Here is an 18,356-nt window from a genome sequence, read left to right on the forward strand (position 1 = left end):
CAAGCACTGCGGAAGTTTGAAAAGCGCATAGACAAGTAGAAAAATATGAATGTTTACATATTTAAAACCAGAGGGCCGGGGCTAACATCGACCGCGTCAAAGTTTGTATACCCTTGCAACTTTTTTGGTAACTTTTTCCTTACCTATAGCCATCAAAATAGAAAAACGTTTTATCTAAAAAAAAAAAAGAAAGAACGGCCTAAAATCTTAGCATAGGAAATAACGAAGATATTGATCAAAGTCACTGTTTTCCACCGATCGTTCCTATGGGAGCTATATGATATAGTCACCCGATTTTTATGAAATTCGGCACAGTCATTAACAGATATATTGAACCAACAAATGTTTAATTTGAAAGCAATCGCGTCAAAAGTAACGAAGTTATTGACAAAAGTCACTGATTTCGAAAGATCCTATGGGAGCTATATGATATAGTCACCCAATTTTGATCAAATTTGGCATAGTCGTTTATATGTGTAATTAACTCACCAATATTAAATTTCATGACAATAGCTCAGAAAATAACGAAGTTATTGAGAAAAGTCACTGTTCGTGACTTTGACATTTGTATGGGAGCTATTAGAAAGAGAGCTTAGAGAGCTTAGAGCTTATTAGAAATCACACACTTATCTAAAATTCTTACCTGCCTTATATTTGTAACTAAATTATAATAATATTCTGTGGTACCAGCCTGTCATGATGGCATCATATTTATATCAGTATCAGATCATAACGGATTATGGCGTAAAGCGCCGTCTTAGATATTCTAATAAAAATAAATTTACATACATATGTATGTAAGTTAAACTTCTTCCATCCTTATGCCATACTAATAATAATACTATGGCTCATCTTACCACATCTTTGTCGAAGTATAACTCTGTGTGTGTGTGTAGTACATAATACTACGCCTTACTGCATGCAACATTACATGAACAAACATCGTCAGAGGGATCAACATTCCGTCAAAATGAGATAGAGAAGATGCTTGGATATGAGTATGAGTATGTATAAAGGAGTAGGGGCAAGAAAAGAAGAGGCCATCCTTTAATATTGTATTAAGAACGTTGTTTATTCCTGACATACACAGCAAGAAACAAAAGAGTAGATGAAAATAAGCAGAGTAGATCTTGAATCAAGTTTTATTCTTGGATATATCCAATGTGTATACATATATACATACATATGTAGTTGCTTTTGCCGTTTTCTGTTTTTTTTTTTTTGCTGTTTCTTTATTCTGTTTGGTAACTTCGAGCCCCAATACTTACTCAATTTGACTCCACATCGATGAATTTAATAGACAACAGTATATGGGCGCAAAGAATAAGGAGAATGAAATGCTTTTTGAGGGATATATGTATTTAGTATACATACATTTTCCATTATATTTACATGTATATGTTAGAGTCGAAGGGATCGGTAGCTAGCAATCTAAGCTTTCCTATTAGGTTTTTCTCTTTTTATACCATACACCCATAGGGTGAAATGGTATATTAAAGTCGCCAAAATGTATGTAACAGGCAGAAGGAAGCATCTCCGACCCCACAAAGTATATATATTCTTGATCAGGATCAACAACCGAGTTGATCTAGCCATGTCCGTCTGTCCGTCCGTCCGTCCGTCCGTCTGTCCGTCTGTCCGTATGAACACCTAGATCTCGGAGACTGTAAGAGCTAGAGCCACCAAATTTGGTATGTAGACTCGTGTAGTATGTACGCTTATCGAGTTTGTTTCAAATTTTTGCCACGCCCCCTTCCGCCCCCAGAATTTACATAAAACTTTCCTAAAAAGTATAGCAGGTAGAAACATCAAATTTGGTTTATATACTCGTTTAGTTAGCGCGCAGAAAATAATTGTTCCAACTTTTTGCCACGCCCCCTTCCGCCCCCGGAATATACATAGCTCTGATTTTCTTAAAAACTATGAAAGCTACCGACATTAAATTTGGTATATAAGTTAGCTTAATAGACGCGCAGATATTGACTATTTAAAAATTTTGCCACGCCCATTTCCGCCCCCGAAAATTAATCAAAACTGATTTTCTCGAAAACTAACAAAGCTAAACTCACCAAATTTAATATGTATATTGGCTTAGTATGCGCGCTGAATACATATATTTTAATATGTTGCCACGCCCACTTCCGCCTCCATAATTTAGAAAAAACCGATTACCTCTTGCAATTTTTTGACCATCGCGATCAAATTTGGCAGACTAATAAATCGTATCTATTTCAAACTACCAAATTTGATTGAAATCGGACTAGAAACATACAAAATATACGTATGAACGTATTTTGCTACGCGATCCATAAGGGCAGAATTGGCCGTTGGCTAGTGGCGGCGCAAGAGTGCTCGTGTGTTTGTAGAGTAAAAGATAGCATATGGTATGAGGCATGTTAAAACAATTTAGTAGACATACATTTGGTTTTCGAAATTTTAAATATTTGTTTCACCTGGTGTATGGTATACCCAAGTCGGCGAGACGACTTACTTACTTCATTTTGGTTTTTGTTTTTGTAATATCATAAATAAAATACAGAGAAATACATCATTTTACGTTTCTTTCGATTGCTGTTACCAAGCAAATAATGTTAAAGCATTATTTATATTATTATATTTTTATTTTCAATCACAGTTACATACTACAAATTTATTACGTTACGCTACCCAAATATTTTGCAGTTTTTACCTTGTTAGCTACGCAAAAAATGTACCCAAAACTTTCTCGCAATGCATTTTTTGTAAAGATGTCACGTCACAGTGTACATAAATGAGTGTGTCTGTGTGGCGCTTTGCGCTGTTTACACGGCCTATGTCTACATTTAGCATATATTTATATGTATACATACATATAAATATGTATATGTATATATACATATATGGATATATGTATATACGGATATACTGTATAGCTATACTTGGTTGGTGTTCGTCTGTGCTCTATCTGTCTGACTGTTGTGTGTGTGTGTGTGTGTGTTCCTTGTGTTGTGCGCGTTTGTCATTTATGGCACAAGTTTCTTAAATCCAGCACCTTCTTGGCCAAGTTTGAGCTCTTCATAAATTGTGGGATTTACTTCATTGCACTGCGTATTGCAATTGCTGAGTGGGTTGTGAAAGTGATGCGCCACATCTGTACCGCCGACACGGTGCCTTCCGTTCAACGCGGTTGTGCCTCCACCTGTCGTTACTGCCGTCGGTGCGGTTGTTGTTGTGGATGTCGTCATTGTGGCAGCATTGCCATTATAGATGATATTACTGTTATTGCTGTTGCTGTCGCTGCTGTTGCTGTTGCCGTTGGTTGCGGCCCCACCACCGCTCCCGCCACCATGATGGTGGCCATTTTCTGTTGTGATAGCCGATGTGACAGTGGGTAACTTTGAGTAGGGACACCATGCGTATGTGTGTAAATTTGGATTGTAGGGGAAGGAGAAAAACGACAAAATTGCAAATATAAAATAAAAACGTATAGATTCACACGGAAAATTGTATTTACATGTGCTAACTTACGTGAATATACTCAGTAAGACTATTTACTACCTAACCGAAATTCTTTAACGATTTTGCCCAACTGTACGCCTATTAATGCATTTGTATCATTGTCCACAGTAATTGCTAGAATATAACTAAAAATATCTAATTGGGAAACTTTGCTTCAAATTCGCTTCGTATCTGCAATAATGTGACAGCTACTAAAGTTTTTAACTTGGACTTGGTTCTGATTCTGATATGTTCCTGGAATGTGTGTATTTTGTAATTAGACCAACATATCTAATGTAGTGAAATCCTAGTGTTTACACCATGCACCCGTTCACCCTGAATGGTACCTATATTATAGTCGCCAAAATGTATGTTACAGGCAGATATACGGATATGGCTAGATCGAGTCGACTGTTGATGCTGATCAAGAATATATAGGATTTATTGGTTCGCTTCCTTCTCCCTGTTACATACATTTTGGCGACTATAATATACCATTTCACCCTATGGGTGGATATTTTAAAAGTATTCAAATATATGTATTTTGAAGAATCAAAGAGATTTCTAGCATTTGGCTAATGGAGTTTTGGTTGTTCTGTCCCTACCGAATAATCTTCATAAAAATAAAGGATTAACTGAACTGATTAAAGTTAAACAAGGTTTTTTGTTGAAACAAAAGGCTTATAAATTATGTCGTTGCATGTACAAAATAGTATCTAAAATCTCAGCTAACGAGACAATAATTAAGTCCATGTGCGTAGCTGGCTTTTAGCTGAATATAATATTCAAGGAAATAAAGCAATAAATCCAAAATATCGTTGTATACGATACGTTTCATGTTAATGCCTTTAAAAGCTTCCTAAACTGTGGAAAATGTTGTTATCGACCAGGCCATCTGAGTATATCCCAACCACAAATTACTCAGTAAACGTCCTCTCATCATAATACATACCTGCACCTGCTCCAAGCCTCGCGTATAAGTTGGGTTCTCGAATGCCACATTGCCATTGCCAGTCTTGCCGTGGTTAAGGCGTTGACGACGATAGAATACAATAGCAGCGGCAGCTAACAAAATGGCCAAAATACTTGCTACAATGCCACTAATAGTGCCGACAGCACTGGAATAGCTACTCGTGGCGGAGGTCACATGATTTTCTCCGAGCGTGAATCTAATAGGATTGGTCAGAACACTGGCACCTGCCCGAAGAGGAGACAAGAGTCGGCAAATTAAGCCTTAATAGAAAACTATGTATGTACATGTGTGTGAGTACGCACCGTAGGTATTTCCAGCTTTCACTACCAGCTCATACAGCACATCCTTCTTGAGGCCATTAATGCTTATTGTTGTGTCCTTTACATCGATGCGCCGTATCTCGAGAGCAGCAGTAGCACCGCTACTCATACTTGTTGCATTATTCATGGTATCCATGCCATTTCCTGGCCCTGGCTTCATTGCCGACGAAGGATCGCTTGTTGTTGATGGCAATACGGCGGCCTCATGGTAAAATATTCTATAGCCGTCAACGGCACTTGGATTTTTTGTTGGCGCATCCCATCTGTAATGAAATAGTTTGTAAGATGCGGACCAGGCGCCGTATTATGAGTGGTAATATTGTTACAGGCGGGCAAAACTTGTGTGGAATTTTAATAAATTTAGGGCCGCCAAGCTGACTTTATTTCCTCCCTCTGGCTTCGTTTATCTATCTCTATCTTTGAATAGCCAACCAACAATTTCCTCCAACTCAGCTTACTCATCCTCTTCTTCTCCAACAACCTTTGACGCTGACTGAGTGTATTAAAGTGAGATAAAAATCTCAGCTTTAATGGATTTGTGGTCTATTAGTGCACACAGGGGTTCTGCCACATACAAACATACACCCAACCCACACCCACACACGTACACACACAATACCAACTAAATCGAGTGAGGGTGGAGTTTTGTGGGAAGGGTAATGAATGTATTGCTTTCAGTGTGCAAAATGGATGAGTTTACTTCCGGTCCATGCCATGAAAAAGTGTTGAAAGGCTTAGCGCGAATAGGTACGTGCCATTTAAGTACTTGGACACTTTTTTAATGGATTATTGCAAATGGACTGAAACGGCTGGGCCCAATACACTCAATGTTGATGAAATCTTAAAGTTCCACAATATAAACCAGAGAACGAGTCAAAGTTTAGATACCCTTGCAAATTTTTTGTTACTCTTTTCCCTACCTATAGCCGTCAAAGTGGAAAAACGTTTTTTCTAACAATTCTTGAATTTGGGAAAGATTGGCCTACAATCCTTGCATAGGAAGTTTTTGATCTAAGTCACTGTTTTTAACCGATCGTTCCTTTGGACGCTATACGTTATATTCACCCGATCTTGATCAAATTCAGCACAGTCATTAATAGTTATGTTTAACTGAGAAATATATTATTTTGACAATTGCTTCAAAAGTAACGAAGTTATTGACAAAAGTCACTGTTTTCGACCGATCGTTCCTATGGGAGCTATATAATATCGCCATCCGATCTTGATCAAATTTGCCACAGTTTATAGGTATAACAAACTCACCAATTTCACGACAATATCGAAGTTATTGAGAAAAGTCACTGTTCGTGACTTTGCCGTTTGTATGGGAGCTATAAGATATAGTGATGCGATCCGGATGATGAATCTGAGATATACAAACTGTGCAGTATATACATACGAGCGTACATGCGAAATTTCCACCCAGTAGCTCTAGCGGTCAAGGAGGAGGTCGCGTTGATCCAGACGGACGGACAGAAGGACATGGCTGATCAAGAATATGTATACATTATATGCGGAGATGCTTCCTTCAATGCGTTGCACAATTCAGACCAAAATTAAAATACCCTTCTTGCAAGGGTATAAAGATACTTTTCAGTAGGGAAGTGTGCGAAAACGTTTTCATAATATATCCTAATTTTTCTAACAAAATGTACATTTCGTACATTTTATCAACTTTTCAAATTATTAAAAGACACATACCTGATGCTCACTTCGCTATCTGACATTACACTAATTACAATGTTTTCCGGCGGTCCAGGCAATCTATCACGATTTTTTTCAAAGCACCCCACAATGGTGCGGGCATATTGTAAACTACAAATCTCTTTGGAGCGCACTGACTCGCCCCGACACCAGTTTAAGCACTTCCGTGGCACATGCTCATCAGCACAGCACGATCGATGATCAGAGCCATCTGCAGCACAGCGCATCAATTTATCAAATTCGACAATGCATTCGGGCTTATCAGCTATGGCATCAAAGTCCACATAATAGCTGCACGCACTGCGACAGGCTAGCGAAACATTTTGCTCGGCACAGCATTCGGTAACATTGTGATTCAAAGCGGGCGTTTGACGTATGCGTACTGAAACCGGAATGGTGGTGGCTCCAAAGGGGTTCTCTGCATGACAAAAGTAGTCGCCCACATCGTTAGTCTGCAGCTTGTTTATGCGCAAGGACATTGTATAAATTGAAGATCGTGTGTCGTTGGTTCGGACCGAGACGTAATAGTTGCCGCCCGTGATGACAGGAATACGGCCTTCCTTTTCACGCCAGAATATAGTTTTTGGCGCTGGTTTGGAGTCCACTGTGCAACGCAGCTCGATTTCATCGCCAACAGATGCTACGGTAATGCCGGCAGCTTGGATTTTCGGAGGATCTTGAATGAACAAGCGGTAAAAAGTTCATATAATAACTTACATTGCTCTCTACAGTGATTTCTGAGAGTTAAGTGTATGTATGTACGTACAGCAAACATTCACCCTGCGAGTGGCCTGCATTGGCACACCATAGCCGTTATCGGCATAGCAAGAGACGTGCTCCATATCTGCTGAAACATTATGAATGACAGTGACCATGTGCCTCGAGGTATCCTGACGTACCAAGTGTCCGCCCACATAAAGTGAGATGGTGGGCGCTGGATTGCCCAACGCCAAGCATAGAATGGTCATCGAGCCCCCCTCGGGAATGTTGTCCGCAGGATGGACAGTTGGTGGCTGAAAGTGAAAATAAAGGAATGAAAGAAAGATATTCATTTCCTGCCATCTAGTCTGCTGGCTTACATCGACAAAGGCGGGCAGAGCTGGATCCGTCCAAGCCACCAACGTTTCTGATGGCAAAGAAACGCCCTTCTCTCCCACAGCCTCGACATATAAAACATGCTGCGAGCTGGGCTTGAGATTAATCATACGCAACCAAGCTAATTTTGTTTCGATTTTTATAAATTTTTCCGCCTTCATAGGCTTGTGGTAGACTCTGCAACATTATGAAAACCATAAAGTATTCTGTAGTCCTTTGCCCATTCGCTCGTTTACCTGTACGTCATACGTTCGTGTGGATGCGCATATTCCGGCGGCTGCCAAGTCAATTGCATCCATGTGGCGCTGTGACCCGCCACAGTAAGGGAGTGCGGTGGTGAGGGGGCAGCCCAGGTACCATTTTGCTGTCCTAAAACAGACAGATACCATCACACCAAGTCAGTGCAATTAATTTTGACTGTTCCCTTCCACAAACCATCATAACAACGACCGACCCAGCACTCTTACCATTTGTATTATTATTCGAGGTATCCACTAGCAGCATAGAAGCTGGTAACGAGGTCCCGTAGTTCCCACGCGTCACCACTGTGATCCTGTATAAGACATTCGGTTCCAAATCTGTTAAATCGATACTCGTCTCATTTGTGGTCAATTCCTAATTGCATAATTACACAGAAATGGAAGAGAAATACAGAAAAAAAAGGAATAAAAATATACAAATCTCCAAACATAAGTAAAGGTAAACTATAGGGCCGGACTACCTTCGGCAGTGACGAAAAATAAAATGAAACTACAAATATACAATTTTTCAGCCATATAAATAAAACCAGAGCTACATGTATATGCAGTTGTTGTTAAAAGCTAGTTGGATTATGTAGACCTAATATGAACTAAAAGCGTTGTCTAAAATGATTTGATTTGAGCTACTAACTCGTTTCTGACCATAACAAGTTCGGAGTTTTTCCTTTTTTGTATGTTTGTATGTCATTGTCACTGAGTAACATGTCTAAATTTGTATAGCGGTTTCGTTTCGTTTTGGTTTGAGAATATTTGTTTATTTCTTTTTGCCTAATGGGTTTATTCCGTTTTCGGCCGACTTCGGGTCAACTACTATACATTCTGGGCTTAAGCCGTTTTCTATAACTGCATTTCCGGTGTAATCGCTAGTAAATATCAATTCATATATGTACCATATTTGCAAATTTAATCCTGGACCTAATCATGAAGGTGTGTCTCACGCTCTTATGCAAACACTAGACCTTTGAAAGGTTTTTCCAGTTTGACGGCTATAGATAGGGAAAGAGTAACAAAAAACTTGCAAGGATATACAAACTTTGATGCGGTCGAATCTAGCCCCGGCCCTCTGGTTACTTATACTCTTTAATCATTACACATATTTTAAGATATTTCATCAGTTGAAAATAAGCCTGCAAGGTCGAAGCCAAAATGCCAGGGACCCTTTTGGATATACTTTTGGTATACCATGAAGTGGTATATTAAAGTCGCCAAAATGTATGTAACAGGCAGAAGGAAGCTGTTACGAAGTATATATAGTCATATATCCAACTTCAATACCCTAAACCTTATTAACTTTTCGCCCCCTAAAATCAAACTTTAAAGTAAACATCCGTTTTTATACCATACACCCATAGGGTGAAATGGTATATTAAAGTCGCCAAAATGTATGTAACAGGCAGAAGGAAGCATCTCCGACCCCACAAAGTATATATATTCTTGATCAGGATCAACAACCGAGTTGATCTAGCCATGTCCGTCTGTCCGTCTGTCCGTCCGTCCGTCCGTCCGTCCGTTTGTCCGTCTGTCCGTATGAACACCTAGATCTCGGAAACTGTAAGAGCTAGAGCCACCAAATTTGGTATGTAGACTCGTGTAGTATGTAGAGTGATCAAGTTTATTTCAAATTTTTGCCACGCCCCTTTCCGCCCCCGCAATTTAAAAAAAGCGTTTATCTCAAAAACTATTCCAGCTAGAAACACCATATTTGGTATGTATATTCGCTTAGTAAATGCACACATTTTGTATGTATAAAAATTTTGCCACGCCCTTTTCCGCCCCCGTAATTTGAAAAACTTGATAATCTCCCGTATTTTTTTACCTTATGCAATCAAATTTGGCACACTTAAATTTAATACTGATATCTAGCAAAATACCAAATTTGATCAAAATCGGACAAAAAACAGTCGAGTTGTGCATATAAACGTTTTTCCATAAGGCCGGAGTTGGCCGTTGGCTGGTGGGGGCGCTAGCGTGCTCGTATGATTGAGTGAGCGAGATACTAAGATATGCTTGTAAGAAGCATGTGAAAATGCATTTGTTTAATAAAGTTAAAATATTTGCTTTACTGGTGTATGGTATACCTAAGTCGGCGAGACGACTTTATTTATAATCGATCACGACACTAAAGGGCTCACAAGTTTAGCCTATAAATATTACTCGAAGACATCTTTGTACTTTAGTTTTATGTATTCATTCATTGAATAAAGAGCGGACTTTCAACTCAACAAAACAATATCTTTTTTTTTTTTTTTCTATCTGGAAAGACCAGATATAAAATTATATATTCTAGATCAGCATGAACACCCGAGTCCATCTAGCCTTGTCCGTCTGAATGAACGCCTAGATCTCAGAGACTATAAGAGCTAGAATCACCAAATTTGCCATGTAGACTCATATAGTATCCACGGTGATCAAGTTTATTCCAATTATTTTTGCCACGCCCACTTTGGCCCAGAAAATTAAATAAAACTGATTTTCTCGAAAACTAACAAAGCTAAAGTCACAAAATTTTGTATTTACCCTTTTTTAGTCTGCGCTTAGATTATGATTATTTAAATCTATTGCCACGCCCATTTACGTCCCTATAGTTTAGAGAATACCGATTGCCTCCCGCAATCTTTTGACTATCGTAATCGGCACACTATTAAGCCCTATCAATGGCTACAAACCTACCATATTTTACTGAAATCGGACAACAAACGTAGAAAATATACGTATAATCGAGTTTTAGCAAGCGGTTTAAGGGCGGAGTTGGCAGTAGGCTTGTGGCGGCGCTAGAGCGTGATAACATATGCTATGAGGCGAACTTAATAAATATTTTCGAAATTAAATATATATTTTTTCACCTGGTGCATGGTATACCGAAGTCGGCGAGACGACTTACTAAATTTTTATACCATACACCCATAGCCATGTCCGTCTGTCCGTCCGTCCGTCCGTCTGTCCGTCTGTCCGTATGAACACCTAGATCTCGGAGACTGTAAGAGCTAGAGCCACCAAATTTGGTATGTAGACTCGTGTAGTATGTAGAGTGATCAAGTTTCTTTCAAATTTTTGCCACGCCCCTTTCCGCCCCCGCAATTTAAAATAAAAAGCTTATCTCAAAAACTATTCTAGCTAGAGACGCCATATTTGGTATGTATATTTTGCCACGCCCCTTTCCGCCCCCGTAATTTGAAAAACTCGATTATCTCCCGTATTTTTTTACCTTATGCAATCAAATTTGGCACACTTAAATTTAATAACTGTTTAAAACACCGACATCAAGAAGGGTACTGTTGAAGACATTCAATATGTTTGACAAAATTTATTTCTTATAATTCAAACACGTGTTGTTGATTTGTAAAATCAGTGAAAAGCAAAAGCCCTAATGGTCTTTAATTACTATTTGAGAAGTCATTATACATATGTACACTTCTCTTTTAAGAATAGGTCTTTTGTTCAATATTGAATTTAATCCAAACTTAATCGTATTATACCATTTTGAATTACTCGAGTTGAGATGTGGCTTGGCCTCGATTACCTTTTAAAAACAGGCACATTGGGCCCCATCTACGATTTTATGGCATAAAGTCTAACTTGTGTGTTATCGAGTTGGTTAATTTGACACCTTTAAGTTAACGGTACGATTAAAGCGGGATAGAAACTTGTTAGCACACATTTATACACAGGTTCTACTTTATATATGTATACACATGGCTTCACCAAATCAGATGCACCAAAGAAATATACAAAACGAAACAAAAACATAAAATAAAAATGAAGTCGTCTCGCCTACTTAGGTATACCATACACCAGTAAAATACTTCAAATGTATAATAAAACATTCATTTACGTTTTTTTAAAACATTCATTTACGTATTTTTTAAAAATTCTGTTCACATTATTTTTACAAGCATATTTCAGTATCGCGCTCACCCAAGCATATGAGCACACTAGCGCCGCCACCGGCCAACGGCCATCTCCGGCCTTATGGAAAAACATTTATATGCATAACTTGGCTATTACACTGTGATAGTCGAAAAAAAAGACATGGCAAAATTCGATGGTTTCACCCTATTTCGGGTCCTGCGAATCGAACTGCATCATTAGTTTTTTAAGTTATCACGATGGTTTCATACAAAATTTTTTCGGGAAGTTTTTCATCAAAGTTGCCGTTTTTTCGAAAAGGGTGTTTTTTTCATTTGCTTCTAACTTCTAAAATATTAATTTTTTTTACAAACTTTCTTCAGTAACGTTTCTTAGAATTGAAAGAGCTACAAATGTTGGGAAGACATCTAGCCTTTAAGTCCGTCCGTTCCCGAGCTTTGGGACAAAATGTAAAAAAAATCGAATCTTGACCCAATTTTTTTTATGTTTTCTTTCTCGCATTTTGCTAATATTGAAAATTTCCCATTCGAATCTGGATCCTAATGTGAGAATTTACTATGCTCAATGGTATCAGAAGAAACACCAGACCTATCTAATTTACGGTTTATAATATAACCATTTAATCAAATTGAATTTTTATACCCTTGCAAAAATGGTATATTTATTTTGGTCAGAAGTGTACAACGCATAGAAGGAAGCATTTCCGACCATATAAAGTATATATATTCTTGATCAGCATGACGAGACGCGATCATAAAGCCGTGTCCGTCCGTCCGTCTGGATCAACGCAAACTCCTCCTAGACTGTTAGAGCTACAGAGTTGCATGTAGGCTTGTATATACTGCAGGGATTGTATATTTCGGATTCAGCCGAAGTCGCCAAAGTCACGAACAGTGACTTTTCTCAATAACTTCAATATTTTCTGAGCTATTGTCATAACTTAATATTGGTGAGTTTATTACACCCATAAACAAATCTGCCAAATTTGATCAAGATCTTTCGAAAACAGTGACTTTCTTAACTTAACTTTTTCAATACATTTTGATTTGAAAACCTATAAAAAGTTGTATCAACGTTTAAGTCATTGATTTAAATGGACCCCTCCCTCCTCCGCCCGTGCTCAAACCAGGCTACGCCCTTGACAAATATTGTTGCGAAATAAATAATATCCATTTATTATACCGACTGTATAATCATTTTTCAAAAACTAAACAAATACAGTTAGTTTAATTTTGTTAACATATCTAAGAAAAATTCAATTTGATTATTGTTATTGACAAAAGTCACTGTTTTCGAAAGATCTTGATCAAATTTGGCAGATTTGTTTATGGGTGTAATAAACTCACCAATATTAAGTTATGACAATAGCTCAGAAAATATTGAAGTTATTGAGAAAAGTCACTGTTCGTGACTTTGGCGACTTCGGCTGAATCCGAAATATACAATCCCTGCAGTATATACAAGCCTACATGCAACTCTGTAGCTCTAACAGTCTAGGAGGAGTTTGCGTTGATCCAGACGGACGGACGGACACGGCTTTATGATCGCGTCTCGTCATGCTGATCAAGAATATATATACTTTATATGGTCGGAAATGCTTCCTTCTATGCGTTGTACACTTCTGACCAAAATAAATATACCATTTTTGCAAGGGTATAAAAATTCAATTTGATTAAATGGTTATATTATAAACCGTAAATTAGATAGGTCTGGTGTTTCTTCTGATACCATTGAGCATAGTAAATTCTCACATTAGGATCCAGATTCGAATGGGAAATTTTCAATATTAGCAAAATGCGAGAAAGAAAACATAAAAAAAATTGGGTCAAGATTCGATTTTTTTTACATTTTGTCCCAAAGCTCGGGAACGGACGGACTTAAAGGCTAGATGTCTTCCCAACATTTGTAGCTCTTTCAATTCTAAGAAACGTTACTGAAGAAAGTTTGTAAAAAAAATTAATATTTTAGAAGTTAGAAGCAAATGAAAAAAACACCCTTTTCGAAAAAACGGCAACTTTGATGAAAAACTTCCCGAAAAAATTTTGTATGAAACCATCGTGATAACTTAAAAAACTAATGATGCAGTTCGATTCGCAGGACCCGAAATAGGGTGAAACTATCGAATTTTGCCATGTCTTTTTTTTTTTTGAAAAAAACTATCACAGTGTTATTTGTCCGATTCGGATCAAATTGTTTTTTACTGCATATTAATATTAAATTGAAGTGTGCCAAATTTGATTGCACAAAGTACAAAATTACGGGAGATAATCGAGTTTTTCAAATTACGGGGGCGGAAAGGGGCGTGGCAAAATATACATACCAAATATGGTGTCTCTAGCTAGAATAGTTTTTGAGATAAGCTTTTTATTTTAAATTGCGGGGGCGGAAAGGGGCGTGGCAAAAATTTGAAATAAACTTGATCACTTTACATACTACACGAGTCTACATACCAAATTTGGTGGCTCTAGCTTTTACAGTCTCCGAGATCTAGGTGCTCATACGGACAGACGGATAGACAGACGGACATGGCAAGATCGACTCGTCTGTAGATGCTGATCAAGAATATATATACTTTATGGGGTCGGAAAAGCTTCCTTCTGCCTGGTTCATACATTTTGGCGACTTGAATATACCATTTCACCCTATGGGTGTATAAAAACTCAATTCACTCCCGTAATTTTCTACCTTGTGCAATCAGATGTATGGTATAACCAGAGGGTCGGGGCTAACTTCGACCGAGTCGTATACCCTTGCAACTTTTTTCGGTAACTCTTTCCTTACCTATAGCCAATCAAAGTCGTCCAAGTGGAAAAACGTTTTATCAAAAAATATATATAGTCACCCGATCTTGATCACAGTCGTTAATCGGTGTAATAAACTCACGAAAATTCAATATCACGACAATAGCTTAGAAAATAACGAAGTTATTGGGAAAAGTCACTGTTCGTGACTTTGCCGTTCGTATGGAGGTATATGATATAGTGGTCCGATCCGGCTGAATCCGAAGCCTACATGCAAAATTTCAGCTCTGTAGGTCTTACGGTCTAGGAGGAGTTTGCGCTGATCCAGACGGACGGAAGGACGGACAAGCCGACGGACATGGCTATTTGAACTCGTCTCGTCGTGCTGATTAACTATATATATACGTTATATGGTCGGAGATGCTTCCTTCTATGCATTGCACACTTCTGACCAAAATTAATTTACCCTTTTTGCAAGGGTATAATAAGCCATGAAGATTCATATGACAATTATTGCTTAATTCCTGTGGAAAACACTTAAGATTATAACAGCGGCGCGGTATCAAGTAGCCAACGCTGAGCATGAAATATATTTATATTTATTATTTATACCCATTAGAAGAAAATTTTTTTGAAATTTTAGAATTTTTGTTTCATGGATTTTTTCGACTTTATGTAAAAAAGGTGGCAATTGGGACCAATGTGCTAGCCACAATTGATAAACTATAATTTACTATCCAATAGAAACCATTTTCCTTGCCCTAGGGAATAAATTGGAAAACATAACACACCCACTTACACACAAATACACTTACAGACAACTAATTTTGTCTAGCCGAGAAGAATTCTTTGAACTTATCTAAAACGCATTAAATCTAAACCGAAAAACGATTTATTATGCTCTCGACCCAACACTAATAGCCGCAAAAGCCTTTAGTTTCAACTTTGATGTCACTTTATTATCGGTCCCTTTTCACCTATAATTGCATTAACCGCAACAATTGGCAAGACGAGGGCCATTCGAGTGTATCAAAATGAATAATTAATACTCGGTCGAGGCTGGGTCGCCAGCATGGCAACTAAATATTCAAAAGGCATACCCAGCTGAGGAGAAACTCACTGTTTGGCCATAAAACTAGGTCCCCAGTTGGTCATTTAGCGTTTGTCTTGTGACAGGGCACATAATCGCCATCAAGTTACCCCTTTTTGGTTTGAGAAACTCTAAAAACAGAACTGTATCAGAATATTTAATGTGCCTAATTTTGGCTTGCTTTTCGTCTCTGCCATGACCCATTTTTCTTTACTTTGGTCTTATTTCACTGTTTGTAGACTCATATTAAAAAGTTTTTTATGACCGCTTCGTCCTGTCGCTGCCAACAAATAAAATAAAATTCCGCTTCTTTTTGGTTGTCAACCAACAGCGGCCGTAAGAATCATCGCAAAAGTTACTGCGCTCTATAATAATATCAGCAACGACAACAACACCAGAGGGGAAAAAAAAAACAAAATCATTTGGAAAGGAGGCGCAAAACCCCTTTTATTTCCGTCCGCATTTCATATTCTGTTCCTGTAATATCCTGTAGAGTCAAAAAAAAGTTTTGTGTTTTGTTGATGCTGGTGACACCCATAGATGCGGATGTGCTTTTGACTGCCGTTGTCCTTCTGTGCATCTGGCGACGAATAGAAATTGCCAAATTATTGGCACTGATTCAATCATGGGAACGAAATGGATAGCGGTGAAACTGGGATTTTGTTTGGAAATTGGCCCAGCCGCATAGAGAAGGTTCTATAGTTGCTCAGTTTAGGTTGGGCAATTACATATCATTAGAGTTTTTTTGTTGTCTGTCAAAGCCGTTTGCTAGAAAGATGTTATTCTGATATAGGACATTCTTAAAATAACGATTTTCTTTTATATAACATCCCATTCCTGTAGATGGAAAGTAAATATACCACCCTGACAACATTAAAAATTTACATTTAAAAACTCTTTCTTAAACGATACTATTAAAGCTATAATTCATGTTGTAAGTATAGCTATGTAATATATCTGAGGAAAATACCAAGAAAGCTACGTACTTATATTTGGGTAATTCCAGTCTGGCGTTACGGAAGAGTGTTATAACTTAGTCGTGAAAAAAGGTGTCTCCACATTTAGAAAAATTAAGTAAGTCGTCTCGCCGACTCGTATATCATGCACCAATTGAGTAGACCAAATGTTTATACAGAAAGTATGTATGTAGGTATGTTTATTGAAAGGCTTTATACCAAGGCTTTATACCTCTCTTTTATACTCTCCGAAATATAAGTATTCATCAGGACAGACGGACAGATGGACAGCTGGGCAGCTGGACATAGCTCGATCGTCAAGAATATATATACTTTATGGAGTCGAAAAGCTTCTATCTGCCTGGTACATTTTGTCGACTTTAATGAACAATTTCAACCTTTGGGGTAGTGGTCAATCGGCAACAAGGATTCGAAGCTACTTATAAGCAAATATATGTTCTTCCGTTTCGCGCTTTACACTACAAACTGTTAAAATTTATGAATTCTGTCATTACTTCTTTACAAATCATTTTTTAATGGTTCTTAATCAATATAAGTTTATTTTTGAAGTTACCGCATTTGAAAATCATGCGTGCAATGACCATATAAGGTATATATACTGGTAATCAGCACGACGAGATTAGTTCATATAACCATGTCCATCCGTACTCCTAGACAGCGTTGAAATTTTGAAAGGTGGGCTTCTATATACTGCAAGTGTCGTAAATCTTGGAATGGCAAAGTCACTAACTGTGACTCTTCTTAAAAACTTTGTTATTTTCTTAACCGTTGTCATAAAAATAAATCTTTGTCAATTTAATTTACCCATTATCGAACATACCGAATTTGATCAAGATCGGGAAGGGTCCCGGGATATCATTTGGCTCCCATAGAAACAAGCGATCGAAAAATAATTTTGGCTCAAAAGTCTTTACCTGGGTAATTTATGTTATTTGCGTACAATTTTGATAATTTTTATCAGACTATCATATATTGTATTTGTATTGTATTTAAGTATACGATAAAATATGATGATATACTTATGTGTCGCATTCCTATAGTCTAAGATTGTCTCCGTTTATCCGCCGAAATGTAACTTTATAGATACAATTTTCAAAATTTAATATTTTGTTAATGTATATACATACATTTGTTACTAGATGTCCAATACATGTTGTACAGTTGTTTAATTTCAAAATTTTGATTTTTGATCTTTGCAGTCGCCACGATGTATGCAACAGGCAGATGTAAGCCATAATGTGTATATATTCCTCATCAGCATCATAATCACGAGAATAAATCTATGTTCGTTTTTGCGTCCCCATCATGAGCTAAGCCCACAAAATTTTTTCAAGACTCGTGTAGTGTGCATGCAAATCAGGGTTCCTTCGAATTTTCGACGCCCCTTAGCGCTTGAACGCATTAAGTGCTATACGAAATATCGGTGAACAAGTAGGAGTATATTTACCAAATTTACCAATGAGATGCAGAGGTCCAAAGGCGTACAATCATTTTTACAAATTTTGAAAATGTTTTTTGTCGGGTTCGGATTGTGGACCTTTTTATTAAAATTCATTTAAAAAAAAAAAACCGTTAGAGATACGACGACGAAATTTAGGGTACATCATCTCAATAAAATGGTCAAATCAACGTTATAAATTAACACACCAACACTTTTCACTAACATTAAATAGAAATCGCATGAAATCAGAATTTAAGGTCAAAAAAATTTATGTATCAAATCTTTTGCCGCAACTGTATGTTGGAGAGAGGGGGCTAATCGGCGCACTTTTTTTTAAGCCTTCATATATCCTGATGGGGAGCTCGTATCCTCTAATATGAGCACTTAAATGAAAGGTTAATTCATTGTTCA

General features: G+C 37.7%; 1 protein-coding gene across 2 annotated transcripts in view; it reads right to left on the reverse strand.

Annotated features, from left to right (window-relative positions):
• Window positions 1–2,558: 2,558 nt before the first annotated feature.
• LOC6651915 (Ig-like and fibronectin type-III domain-containing protein 2) overlaps window positions 2,559–18,356 on the reverse strand; it is a 105,263-nt gene continuing 89,465 nt past the window's right edge. The window contains exons 10-17 of one of the 2 annotated variants that reach the window (XM_002074360.4): window positions 8,037–8,184; window positions 7,806–7,938; window positions 7,554–7,746; window positions 7,241–7,487; window positions 6,472–7,150; window positions 4,753–5,033; window positions 4,430–4,674; window positions 2,559–3,374 (exon numbers count right to left, since the gene is read on the reverse strand). In XM_002074360.4, the coding sequence (XP_002074396.3) occupies window positions 3,003–3,374; window positions 4,430–4,674; window positions 4,753–5,033; window positions 6,472–7,150; window positions 7,241–7,487; window positions 7,554–7,746; window positions 7,806–7,938; window positions 8,037–8,184 (2,298 nt within the window). In that variant the 3' untranslated portion in view covers window positions 2,559–3,002. Of the gene's footprint in view, window positions 3,375–4,429; window positions 4,675–4,752; window positions 5,034–6,471; window positions 7,151–7,240; window positions 7,488–7,553; window positions 7,747–7,805; window positions 7,939–8,036; window positions 8,185–18,356 lie in introns of those variants that run through there. The other variant, XM_047011807.1, reaches the window with a different exon arrangement.

This window comes from Drosophila willistoni (genome assembly GCF_018902025.1).
Source record: "Drosophila willistoni isolate 14030-0811.24 chromosome XR unlocalized genomic scaffold, UCI_dwil_1.1 Seg106, whole genome shotgun sequence".
Classification (NCBI taxonomy): domain Eukaryota; kingdom Metazoa; phylum Arthropoda; class Insecta; order Diptera; family Drosophilidae; genus Drosophila; species Drosophila willistoni.